This window comes from Takifugu flavidus, chromosome 15, assembly GCF_003711565.1.
Source record: "Takifugu flavidus isolate HTHZ2018 chromosome 15, ASM371156v2, whole genome shotgun sequence".
NCBI lineage: Eukaryota > Metazoa > Chordata > Actinopteri > Tetraodontiformes > Tetraodontidae > Takifugu > Takifugu flavidus.
The window spans coordinates 4,681,816-4,693,614 of record NC_079534.1 but is presented as its reverse complement, the minus strand read 5'-3'; the positions used below and the strand labels follow the sequence as shown (position 1 = coordinate 4,693,614).

At 47.9% G+C, this 11,799-nt stretch overlaps 1 protein-coding gene and 1 long non-coding RNA gene across 4 annotated transcripts; one reads left to right on the top strand and one right to left on the bottom strand.

Annotated features, from left to right (window-relative positions):
• Nucleotides 1–276: 276 nt before the first annotated feature.
• Nucleotides 277–4,364, bottom strand: LOC130539488 (uncharacterized). Its single transcript, XR_008954147.1, has 3 exons — nucleotides 3,914–4,364; nucleotides 1,437–3,350; nucleotides 277–1,304 (listed from the first exon to the last, which is right to left on the bottom strand). It is a non-coding gene; the product is annotated as an uncharacterized LOC130539488 (long non-coding RNA).
• LOC130539484 (vasoactive intestinal polypeptide receptor 2-like) lies at nucleotides 3,005–10,949 on the top strand. 3 transcript variants are annotated; one of them, XR_008954141.1, is made up of 7 exons: nucleotides 8,075–8,996; nucleotides 9,360–9,429; nucleotides 9,651–9,742; nucleotides 9,980–10,109; nucleotides 10,193–10,234; nucleotides 10,515–10,735; nucleotides 10,813–10,949. XR_008954141.1 is itself a non-coding variant. In XM_057057856.1 (6 exons), exons 2-6 carry the CDS (start codon nucleotides 9,427–9,429, stop codon nucleotides 10,677–10,679), a joined length of 432 nt encoding a protein of 143 aa, XP_056913836.1. In that variant the 5' UTR covers nucleotides 3,005–3,224; nucleotides 9,360–9,426; the 3' UTR covers nucleotides 10,680–10,949. The 3 variants fall into 3 exon arrangements, 2 of the variants coding, with proteins under 2 accessions (XP_056913836.1, XP_056913835.1); XM_057057856.1 differs by lacking the exon at nucleotides 8,075–8,996 and adding an exon at nucleotides 3,005–3,224 and having other exon boundaries at nucleotides 10,515–10,949; XM_057057855.1 differs by having other exon boundaries at nucleotides 8,076–8,996; nucleotides 10,515–10,949.
• Nucleotides 10,950–11,799: the final 850 nt, after the last annotated feature.

Here is an 11,799-nt window from a genome sequence, read left to right as displayed (position 1 = left end):
AAACATTACAAATTCAGTTTTGAGTTTATGCCTGTGTGGCAGCATGGAGTTCATGCCATGCCCACCTTAATTGCTGTGGCAGATACAGCTGTGGCGTTATCCTTAAAAGGAGGCTATGCTGCGCTGGGGGCTCCCTTTTTGTTGTCGAGCTTTCGGGTGCCCCGCCACAGTTCACCCGGTTTTTCTCACCGGATTGCTGTGCGGTAGTGATGGGACGATGATGCCTCAAGGAGTTTATTGACACACTACACAAACTGTGTCAGCACTGTATTGATACTGTGTTGGTCACCCAATAGTGACCCCTGCAGTAGTTATAAAATCATTGCAGGTAAAGAAATTCCTTGTTTGTGTAAATGCTAAACTGAGTTGGTCTGTAAAATATAGCAAATTTGAGTTACAATTCAGAGTTACAATTTTTAACTTACGTACCGTATTTTCACGACCATAAGGCGCACTGTATTAAAAGGTGCAGTCTCAGTTATGGGTGCTATTTCTGTATTTAAAACATACACAAGGCGCACCGTATTATTAGGCGCATGCTGAAACATACAGTAAAAAATGACAACGGAAGTAAAAGAGTGAGTTTCGACACATTTATTGAACAAAATATTCATTCTTCCGCCACAAAACCATCAAAGTTTTCATCTTCTGTATCTGAATTAAACAGCTGCACTATTTTAATGTCCCAACATTCCTCTTCTTAATCATCTGAATCGGATTCACCGACCGGTTCTGTTTCAGCGTTGATTTTGTGAAAGCTCTTCCAATACATGAAAACGGTATCATAGCCCATGTGTCTACAATCCACCCGCATATGGTGGCATAACTTGCACGCCGCTGCCTCATAGTCTTTGTGAAGGAGTGCTCGCCTTCCGTCATCCAGCGCTCTATTTGTTTCCGTGGCAGCCGAGAACCACGGTGAACGACGACTTCTCGTGACCCGTTGTGCGTATCGCCACCGTGCTGGTCCTTTTGTCTCCACTTTTTGGGTCAAAGGGATGTCAAAAGTCAGAGGGATCTCATCCATGTTGGTGACGTGGCTGGGCGCGATTATCTTGTCGCGGCAGTAGGTGCGGAAGAAGGCCACCCTCTCCTGGTTAGGGTTAGAGAAGATGGCCGCCCTCTCCTGGTTAGGGTTAGGGTTAGGGAAGATGGCCGCCCTCTCCTGGTTAGGGTTAGAGAAGATGGCCGCCCTCTCCTGGTTAGGGTTAGGGTTAGGGAAGATGGCCACCCTCTCCTGGTTAGGGTTAGAGAAGATGGCCGCCCTCTCCTGGTTAGGGTTAGGGTTAGGGAAGATGGCCACCCTCTCCTGGTTAGGGTTAGAGAAGATGGCCACCCTCTCCTGGTTAGGGTTAGAGAAGATGGCCACCCTCTCCTGGTTAGGGTTAGAGAAGATGGCCACCCTCTCCTGGTTAGGGTTAGAGAAGATGGCCAACCTCTCCTGGTTAGGGTTAGGGTTAGGGAAGATGGCCACCCTCTCCTGGTAATCCACGGGCAGCCGCTGCACAACAGTTGTCCTCGCGCGTATGGAGAGATGCCGCCTCCTCATAAAGCGAAAACACTAAGATTGATCGATTGCCATTTTCAGCCGCATATTCGATGGCCTGCAGTTTAAAGTAAGCCTCATTCATACGCGTCTCGCTTGACTGGCGCCATTTTAGGGGATTTGCGTAGGTGTGCCGCTAATCGATTGGCGGAGCGTTTACCGTAGTGCACCCACCAAAGGCGCACAGCAGATTTTGGAACTCAGTCCACACACTAGGCGCTCCATATTATAAGGTGCACCGCCGATTTTTTAGAAAATCTCAGTGTTTTAGGTGCGCCTTATAGTCGTGAAAATACAGTATGATGAACTTTTGAAGATAAATTAAAACAATACATTTATTGATTACATTGATTCTTTTGAAGATGAAAAGTTTCCACTTTAAACAAATTCCCCCCCAAAAGGCTTTTTTTCTTGAAAAGTTTTGAAGATGCTGTTGCTGTGTCATTCTGACACCTTGGCCAGAACCATTCAGAGTGAGGTCAATTGTACCTTGGCACCGCAGTCCTGATATTTACTTTCCTAAAATGTATAAAAAGACAATTAAAATTTAAAAAAATTCCTCTTCAGCAAAGTTCTCTACTATACTGACATGCAAGACCATTGAGGTATACTTGCTCATGAGTCTCCCAAAAAGAGGCAATATGATGTGAAAAGGAAGAAAATGCTTTTGTTCTGAAATGCTTTTGTTCCTCTTTGATAGATCAATTGTCAAAGTCCCTCTGAATTCTGGATCATCAGAATTCACTCACCTGTAACTTTGCGAATAATCAACAACAAACATTTCTTCAAATCTTTAAAAACAAGTTATTATTATTAAATAACTGCCTTCCTTGGCAGAGATAGGAAAATTAGTATTAATTGTACTTGCAAAGAGGACAGTATGGAACCACCCAGACGGACAAAGAGAAGCTGCTTGAATTGTAATTTTCCCATCTTAAGACCAAATAAAGCTTATTATATCTTAGTTGATGTAATTATTAGAAATGTTTGTTTTGTTGGGTATTTTTCTGTTTTGGCTACTGTGTAACACAGCAGAACAACCTTCCAGAACCCACAGAGGTGGACCCCAGTCAAAATTTCGAGAAATCCTTTTTTTTTTTTTTTTTAAATGGCAAAGGATAGATAGATACTTTATTGTTAATTCACCAATTCACTCCATGTTTTGAACGTACAGATGAACCAAAATAGCCTTTCTCTTCTCTCTATCTTATCGTGCTGTAAAAACTGAAATGAATAATTAAAAGGGGGTCAAATAATTATTGTCTTATTTAACCGGACAACGGGAAAAAATCTTACCCACTCATCTCACAAAGTTTCGACATATTTTACTCAAGTAATTTTCAGCACGATGTAAGTGTGTTTACATGTTTACGGAGTTATTGAAACAGACTTTTACTTTGAAAACAAGGACCGGATGTAGCGCTTGCAGCTCGCGGGGGGATGCGGCAGCAGAAACGCCCTGTATCCTCTCCGACATCCGTCCAGGAGCCGCTTCTGCTGCTCCAGTAGCGGAGAGGAGAACGAAGCAACAAAATAAGAATAATCATCAAAAATGGCCTTTTAACATTCGAGGATAAACGCTAAAGAGAAATGGAAGCTTCTTTCTTCTCCCAACTCCCGCTGCTCTTCCTCCTGGCTTCCCTCAGCTGCTTCCCCGTTTCCGCCGACAGGAGAATCGGTGAGTGGGCTCCGGTTCCTCTCTGGTGACACCGAATCCGAACCGTTTCGCAGCTGGAGATGAGCAGAGGAACTATTTCTTCTCTGTCCTTCTATGTCAAATGCCAATGTTGTGGGAGCAGAGCTGCTGGTTTGAAACAGAGAAAACAGATGTGCACATCTCAGATTGTCTCTCTCTCTCTTTCTCTCTCTCTCTCTCTGTCTACCATAGTCGGTTTTATTATTATTATTATTATTATTATTATTATTATTATTATTATTATTTATAAATAAAGAAATGTGGTGTTGGGAGTCAAACTGGAAGCTGGCACTTCTTCCAGTTTGGTTTGTGACACCTCTGTCCTAATTAAAGCGAGACTGAGATAAACTCAAACAAACGTCTGAGTCTTGCGCCCCCTAGCGGCCAGATGTTCCCAATTTGAAAAGGCATCTTAGTAGGTAGCATTCGACTAGCATCTGTGACTATTAAGGGGCATAGTAGTGTGTGTTAATCTGTAAATAACACAATTTCATAATTTGCCATTTCGTCATTTGCTGAAATAAATCTTTGGATTTTCCCAAGATGCAACATCTCCAGTTCTGTGTGTTAGTCTAAAACAATCAGTTTTTAGGTTTTACACAACTCAGTGCTGGTTTTAGCTCCACCTGCTGGCAGAACGTAGTAGTGGTCATAGGAGACTGTTGTGATACCTGCTGGTTGATATGGTGGAATAGGCCGCCGTCGTCATGGCCGTCTGGAGGATGATGCATGTAGAAATCTGCTGTGTGAGACGGTGAAAGGAGGAAGAGGAGGAAGAGGAGGAGGCCGCTTGAGCTGAGAAGGAGGGAGGTGTGTCTGTGGACCCCCCCCCCCACACACACACTCTTTTGTAGATTACATAATCCTCACAGAGAATGTAGCACCCACAGGAAACAGTAGCAGAGGAGATGAGCAGTGGGAAAACAGCAGCAGCGTTTTGTGTTTCTGGACCCAATTTTTAATCGGCTACATCTGCACAAATCCCCAAATGTCCATCCATCCATCCATTCTCTACCGCTTATCCGGGTCGGGTCGCGGGGGTAGCAGCCTAAGGAGAGAAGCCCAGACTTCTCCCCAGCCCCAGCCACCTCCTCCAGCTCATCCGGAGGGATCCCCAGGCGTTCCCAGGCCAGTCGAGAGACATAGTCTCTCCAACGTGTCCTGGGTCTCCCCGGGGTCTCCTACCGGAGGGACATGCCCTGAACACCTCACCAGGGAGGCGTCCAGGGGGCATCCTGACTAGATGCCCAAGCCACCCCATCTGGCTCCTCTCAACACGGAGGAGCAGTGACTCTACTCCGAGCTCCTCCCGGATGGCAGAGCTTCTCACCCTATCTCTAAGGGAGAGCCCAGCCACCCTACGGAGGAAGCTCATTTCAGCCGCTTGTACCCGTGATCTTGTTCTTTCGGTCATGACCCAAAGCTCATGACCATAGGTGAGGGTAGGAACGAAGATCGACCGGTAAATCGAGAGCTTCGCCTTTCGGCTCAGCTCTCTCTTCACCACAACGGACCGGTGCAGAGTCCGCATTACTGTGGACGCCACACCGATCCGCCTGTCGATCTCCCGCTCCATTCTTCCCCCACTCGTGAACAAGACCCCGAGGTACTTAAACTCCTCCACTTGGGGCAGGATCTCCTCCTTTACCCGGAGAAGGCACTCCACCTTTTTCCGGTCGAGAACCATGGCCTCGGATTTGGAGGTGCTGATTCTCATCCCAGCCGCTTCACAGGCGGCGGCGAACCGATCCAGTGATAGTTGGAGGTCACGGGCCGATGGAGCCAACAGGACCACATCATCCGCAAAAAGCAGAGACGCGATCCTGAGGTCACCAAACCAGATCCCCTCAACACCATGACTGCACCTAGAAATTCTGTCCATAAAAATTATGAACAGAATCGGTGACAAAGGGCAGCCCTGGCGGAGGCCAACCCTCACCGGAAACGAGTTCGACTTACTGCCAGCAATTCGGACCAAACTCTGGCACCGATCGTACAGGGAGCGGACAGCCCGTATCAGCGGGCCCGACACCCCATACTCTCGGAGGACCCCCCACAGGACCCCCCGAGGGACACGGTCGAATGCCTTCTCCAAGTCCACAAAACACATGTGGACTGGTTGGGCAAACTCCCATGCACCCTCGAAGACCCTGCTGAGGGTGTAGAGCTGGTCCACTGTTCCACGCCCAGGACGAAAACCACATTGCTCCTCCTGAATCCGAGGTTCGACTATCCGGCGGACCCTCCTCTCCAGTACCCCTGAATAGACCTTACCAGGGAGGCTGAGGAGTGTGATCCCCCTATAGTTGGAACACACCCTCCGGTCCCCCTTCTTAAAAAGAGGGACTACCACCCCGGTCTGCCAATCCAGCGGCACTGCCCCCGATGTCCACGCGATGTTGCAGAGTCAACCACGACAGCCCTACAACATCCAGAGCCTTAAGGGACTCTGGGCGGATCTCATCCACCCCCGGGGCCTTGCCACCGAGGAGTTTTTTAACTACCTCGGCAACTTCAGCCCCGGAGATACAAGAGCCCATCTCCAGGTCCCCAGGCCCTACTTCCTCACTGGAAGGCGTGTTGGTGGGATTGAGGAGGTCCTCGAAGTATTCCTTCCACCGATCCACAACATCCCGAGTTGAGGTCAGCAGCACACCATCACCACTATACACAGTGTTGACAGTGCACTGCTTTCCCCTCCTCAGACGCCGGATGGTGGTCCAGAACCTTTTCGAGGCCGTCCGAAAGTCGTTCTCCATGGCCTCACCGAACTCTTCCCATGCCCGAGTTTTTGCCTCGGCAACCGCCGTAGCTGCACTCCGCTTGGCACGCCGGTACCCATCTGCTGCCTCAGGAGTCCCACAGGCCAGTAAGGCCCGATACGACTCCTTCTTCAGCTTGACGGCATCCCTCACCGCTGGTGTCCACCAGCGGGTTCGGGCATTGCCGCCACGACAGGCACCAACCACCTTGCGGCCACAGCACCGGTCAGCTGCCTCAACAATGGAGGCACGGAACACGGTCCACTCGGACTCAATGTCCCCCGCCTCCCCCGGGACATGGTCAAAGCTCTCCCGGAGGCGTGAGTTGAAGCTTCTTCTGACAGGGGACTCTGCCAGGCGTTCCCAGCAGACCCTCACAACACGTTTGGGCCTGCCAGGTCTGTCCGGCATCCTTCCCCACCATCGGAGCCAACTCACCACCAGGTGGTGATCAGTTGACAGCTCCGCCCCTCTCTTCACCCGAGTGTCCAGTACATGCGGCCGCAAATCCGATGACACAACCACAAAGTCGATCATCGATCTGCGGCCTAAGGCGTCCTGGTGCCAAGTGCACATGTGGACGCCTTTATGTCTGAACAAGGTGTTCGTTATGGACAATCTGAGACGAGCACAGAAGTCCAATAACAAAACACCACTCGGGTTCAGATCAGGGGGGCCGTTCTTCCCAATCACACCTCTCCAGGTCACACTGTCATTGCCAACGTGAGCATTGAAGTCACCCAGGAGGACGAGGGAGCCCCCAGAAGGGGCACTCTCCAGCACTCCCTCTAAGGACTCCAAAAAGGGTGGATACGCTGAACTGCTGTTTGGACCATAGGCACAAACAACAGTCAGGATCCGTCCCCCCACCCGAAGGCGAAGGGAGGCTACCCTCTCATCCACCGGGGTAAACTCCAATACACAGGCACTGAGCTGGGGAGCAACCAGAATTGCCACCCCTGCCCGTCGCCTCTCGCCATCGGCAACTCCAGAGTGGTAGAGAGTCCAACCCCTCTCAAGAAGACTGGTTCCAGAGCCCTTGCCGTGCGTCGAGGTGAGGCCAACTATATCTAGTCGGAACTTCTCAACCTCGCGCACCAACTCAGGCTCCTTTCCCACCAGAGAGGTGACATTCCATGTCCCTAGAGCCAGTTTGTGCAGCCGGGAATCAGACCGCCAAGGTCCCTGCCTCCGGCTGCTACCCAAAACACAATGCACCCGACCCCCTTGGCCCCTCCTGCAGGTGGTGAGCCCACGGGAAGGGGGTTCCATGTTGCCTCTTCGGGCTGCGCCCGGCCGGACTCCATGGGCAGAGGTCCGGCCACCAGGCGCTCGCCAACGTGCCCCACCCCCAGGCCTGGCTCCAGGAGGGGGCCCCGGTGACCCGCATCCGGGCAAGGGAAACTTGGCACCAATGTTGTTCAGCATCATTAGGGGGTCCTGGGCTACGCTTTGTCTGGTCCCTCACCTAGGACCTGTTTGCCATGGGTGGCCCTACCAGGGGCATATAGCCCCAGACAACGGAGCTCCTGGGATCATTGGGACGCGCAAACCCCTCCACCACGATAAGGTGGCAGCCCAGGGAGGGGGCAGAACGTAGTAGTGGTCATAGGAGACTGTTGTGATACCTGTGGCTTCTTGATGCAGATTAGTTAAACTAAATTGGTTAACCAAGTATGCTACCGCCCCGTCCTCCACCTCTGCCCTCGAGTCCCGCTCTCCAATAAATACGTTTTCCTGGATCGTTCCCTTTGCAGCTCTGAAATGAGAGTGGACTAAAATCCGTATCATTAAGAATCAGTTGTTTATTTCACGTTATTGCCATTTTCATAGTTGCTACATGCTATCGTTTTCCTGCATTTAGCATTCAGTGAAAGACCTTCCCAGTTCTCCCAGTCTGACCACTGAAGGACCAAACTTGATGTTTACTCAGTGAACAGTTTTTAGCCCCATTGATCATATTGTGATTAGGTTTATAGTAGTCATGCTCTTTGGACGTTGCTATGGCTTCAGCTGTCCACCAGATGTCACCGTCACTGAAGTCTCGAAGCTTTGAATCTTTTTCGACACAATTGTTCGGAAAGCCTCAGTGCTTCATGAGGCTTCACTTGCCCACCCCTACAGGAACCAGAAACGCTGAGGCAGAAGTCGTAGTCAGGGGCAGAAAGCAGGTAGGTTGTCCGGGGAACAGGCGAGGCAGGCAGAACGGAGACAGGCAGGGTCGATAACGGGGAATCCGGCAGGGAAACCACGCTGGAAAGTCTCGCATCAAAGCAGAAGAACAATCTGGCAAAGACAGAGTGCAGGGGAGGCTGATAGCAGGGCTGGTTGGGAATAAGCTGCAGCTGTGCTGCAGGTGAGTGGAGTTGAGCTGACGGGGTGGGAGTGGCAGCAGCCACACACACACATTCCCACAGCACTCCCACAGCAGCCCATCAACCCGCCACTCTTATTAACTGTGGTGGAGCTACACTCACTGTGTTGGCCTGCAGACCAGTCAGCCAAAAGAAGCGCAAGTGACTGTTGGCTTAAGTCAGAATGTCCTTTGGTTGTTACAAATTATTATACAGTTTCGACTCCTTATTTTCTGGCATTAATGTTCATTTAAAAGGTCACTAAATGATGAATGGATGGGTTACTGTTTATCTGAAGCAGCTCATTTATTTTTTCTAATAAAGCAAAACATTTTTGAGGCTTAAATAAAATTCACCCACCATCTTAGTCTGAATGAGAAAGGTCAAATGTGCAAGATTTGTTACGCACTACTAACTTATTTTTATAACTGATGACGGATGGGGGCCCGCGTTGGTCTGGGTCATGTTTCGCCCACCCAGGACAGACAAATAGAAAAAAATCTATGTATTGTGTGACAGCCACAGGGATCTCTAACCCTCTGATAGATCAATATGTAGTATTAATTATATTTTCCAGGAATTCCTGCTGTGTTTGTGTTTGTGTGGGTGATGATGAGGATTTACCTGGAGGACACTGGGTAAGTGGAACATTAGCACGGAAACCTGAAAATGATCTGATCCATGACAGGATCCTCCTCATGCCTTAAGAAGCCTTATTGGTCATGTTTAATTAGTTTTGCAACCCAAAGGATTAATATTCACAGGAGTTAATTTAATTGGAACATAATCCTGCAGATAATTCAGTTTTCTAGCAATGAGACCGATATTCCACATGTAGAGGCTTTATAGTGAATAATTCATGGAGGAGTCATTATCCTAACTTAGTTAAGTTTGGAGTCACCTCCTAACTTTCGATATAACTTTAAATATAACTTTGAAAAGATGATGTTTTATATCTTTACAACATTTAGTCAAATTATGGTTATTTGTGGTCTTTTCAGGTGTTGGGAGACAAACGACAACCCCATACCCAACTGGGTGATCAATGGACCGATCGGATTCTCCATAATGGTGAGTTTTTTGGTCCCAGCAGCGGCTAGGCTAAACTAGAAGATAGTTTAAAAATTGAGTTCTAAAACATTGTAAAACTTAATTATTCCAATATCACGGCTGTCTAAACAGAAGACTCAGCATTACCTGTTACCTTCCCCATCAGTGTGTATTGAGGTTGATTTATTTTAGTTTGGGAACCTTTTCAAAGGAGATAAAACCTTTTCTGTCATTTCTCCAAGGTGAACTTTCTCCTGTTCGTCAGCATCATCCGGATTTTGGTCCAAAAGCTGAGGTGTCCTGATGTGGGAGGCAATGATCAATCACAGTACAGGTACTGAGCACACATTTAGTTCTTACTGAGGCAGAAAAATTACCCAGCGAAAACACGCACGTGCACAGAAACCCCTCCGCTTGAAACAGACGCTCAGCTAATCTGAATGTCTCCTTTTTCATGTTTGCGTGAGGAGTGACTTTAATTTTTATTCGTTTCTTTATCTGACTTTTTATCTTTTGTATTTATGAGCCCAGAGCGGAATCATCACTGTCGGGATGTGATATTTTCTCTCAGGAGGTTGGCGAAATCCACTCTGCTGCTGATTCCTCTCTTTGGGATCCACTACGTGATCTTTGTCACGCTTGGAGAGTCGATCGCAGAAGACTATAAAATATTCTTTGACCTGGCCCTCGGATCATTTCAGGTAAGGTTTAACAGGGCTGTCTGGCACATTTCCTGTATGGTGACTGTAATCTTCACGCTTCGTGTGTGTTTTGCCCTCCTCAGGGTCTGGTGGTGGCCATTCTCTACTGCTTTCTAAACAGTGAGGTAAACATTAGTCACCAGAGTGACAGTTATGTTTCAGTAGTTCCTGTTCAGTATTTCTACTTAAAGGCAAAATACTGACAATCTTCACAATTGTACTGCTATATTTCAAAAGTTGTCGCATGTACCGGTATGTTTTATTTCCTGTCAATTCATTAACGTGCAGTACCGTAATTGACCTTTAGGGATCGCGCTCCAACGGTTCCAAATCTATGTATATTTAATAGTGGAAAATTCTGTCAATGATTCAATAAGTTGTACAATATTTCTTCTGATTTAACAGCTTCAGGTTGAATTAAAGAGAATTTGGCGCATTATGTGTCTCAACGCCCACTTGAGCGGACATCACTCAAATTCTACCTTCAGAAGTGGTTCGGAGCTCATGGCGCAGTCTCACCGGAACTCCCGCGCTCAGTCCATCATGCAGTCTGAGACCACAGTCCTGTAAAAACCCACGAGAAGCAGTGGTGAACCGTTCCGTAGGTTCTCGAGGGCCCAGCTATGGTACATGACTGGATCCTGTACAGTCTTTTAAATTGCAGCCTTTGGCTTTGCTGTATGTGTTCTTGCTGTGTATCCAGGTCTGCGTGGTCCATGTGTTCAGGTCAAAGGCAAACGAACTGGGTCTGGTTCCTCTTGTCACCTTAATGGACTACTCAAGGACCCCCTTTAATTTTTTTTTGTCTTTCAGGGACACAATTAAACTATTTTAATCCTACTTGAAGCCTCTTCTACTTTGACTTAATAATATCCTGATTAGAACAGTTTCTTTTCATGTTACATTAAAAATTGGTTCTACGGGCAAAGCGAACAAAGGTGTCAGGAGACATTCCAGAATAAGAAGAAACCTTGAGAAGGACCCGGGTCATATGGAGAATAAGAAGATAAGTTGAAAGAATAAAAATGTGCTTTTCTAGGAAGATTTTCATTATTTTAAAGCCGCCTCATCTTGCTGGGAGCTGCTTCCACTGCATGGGGCTTGAGAGCAAAGGCCAGCCGCTCTGAGAGGGAAGCATTCTATTGGGATGATCTGGTGCCCAGGCTTTCCAGATGTGATGTTGATTGTCCTCTGAGGACCTTTTTATGAGCAGTCAATGTAGACAAGCCTGCGGCTGAGCTCATTCCCGAAAGTGAATCCCATCAAGAAATACCTCCTCTGGAAGTCTGAGGGAAACTGGGATTTTGTCCGATTATCCCCGAATCATCATTGTGGTGCTGAAGGAATGCTGGGAGATCCATCTAGTCCTTCATGAGTTGTGGATGGGTGCTGCTGCATTCTGTCCTAGTAGTCACATGGCAACAGGCAGAATACACCCAGCACCACGTGATGCAACACTCACTCACTTGTACCGAGCGGCATTTTGCAATTAACCCAACTATTTGAGGAACTCCAAAAAGTACCACTGACCTCTAGAAGACCTCATTTTAATGGGAATGTTTCAAATAGATGTCGATCAAGTCATGATGATGAACAGTGAGCTGCTCCACCTGAGGACATGAGCCATAACATCCTGGGCTGCAGGTTAAACAGGTTAGTTTGAACCTAGAATTTTATTTTTTTCTCTGCT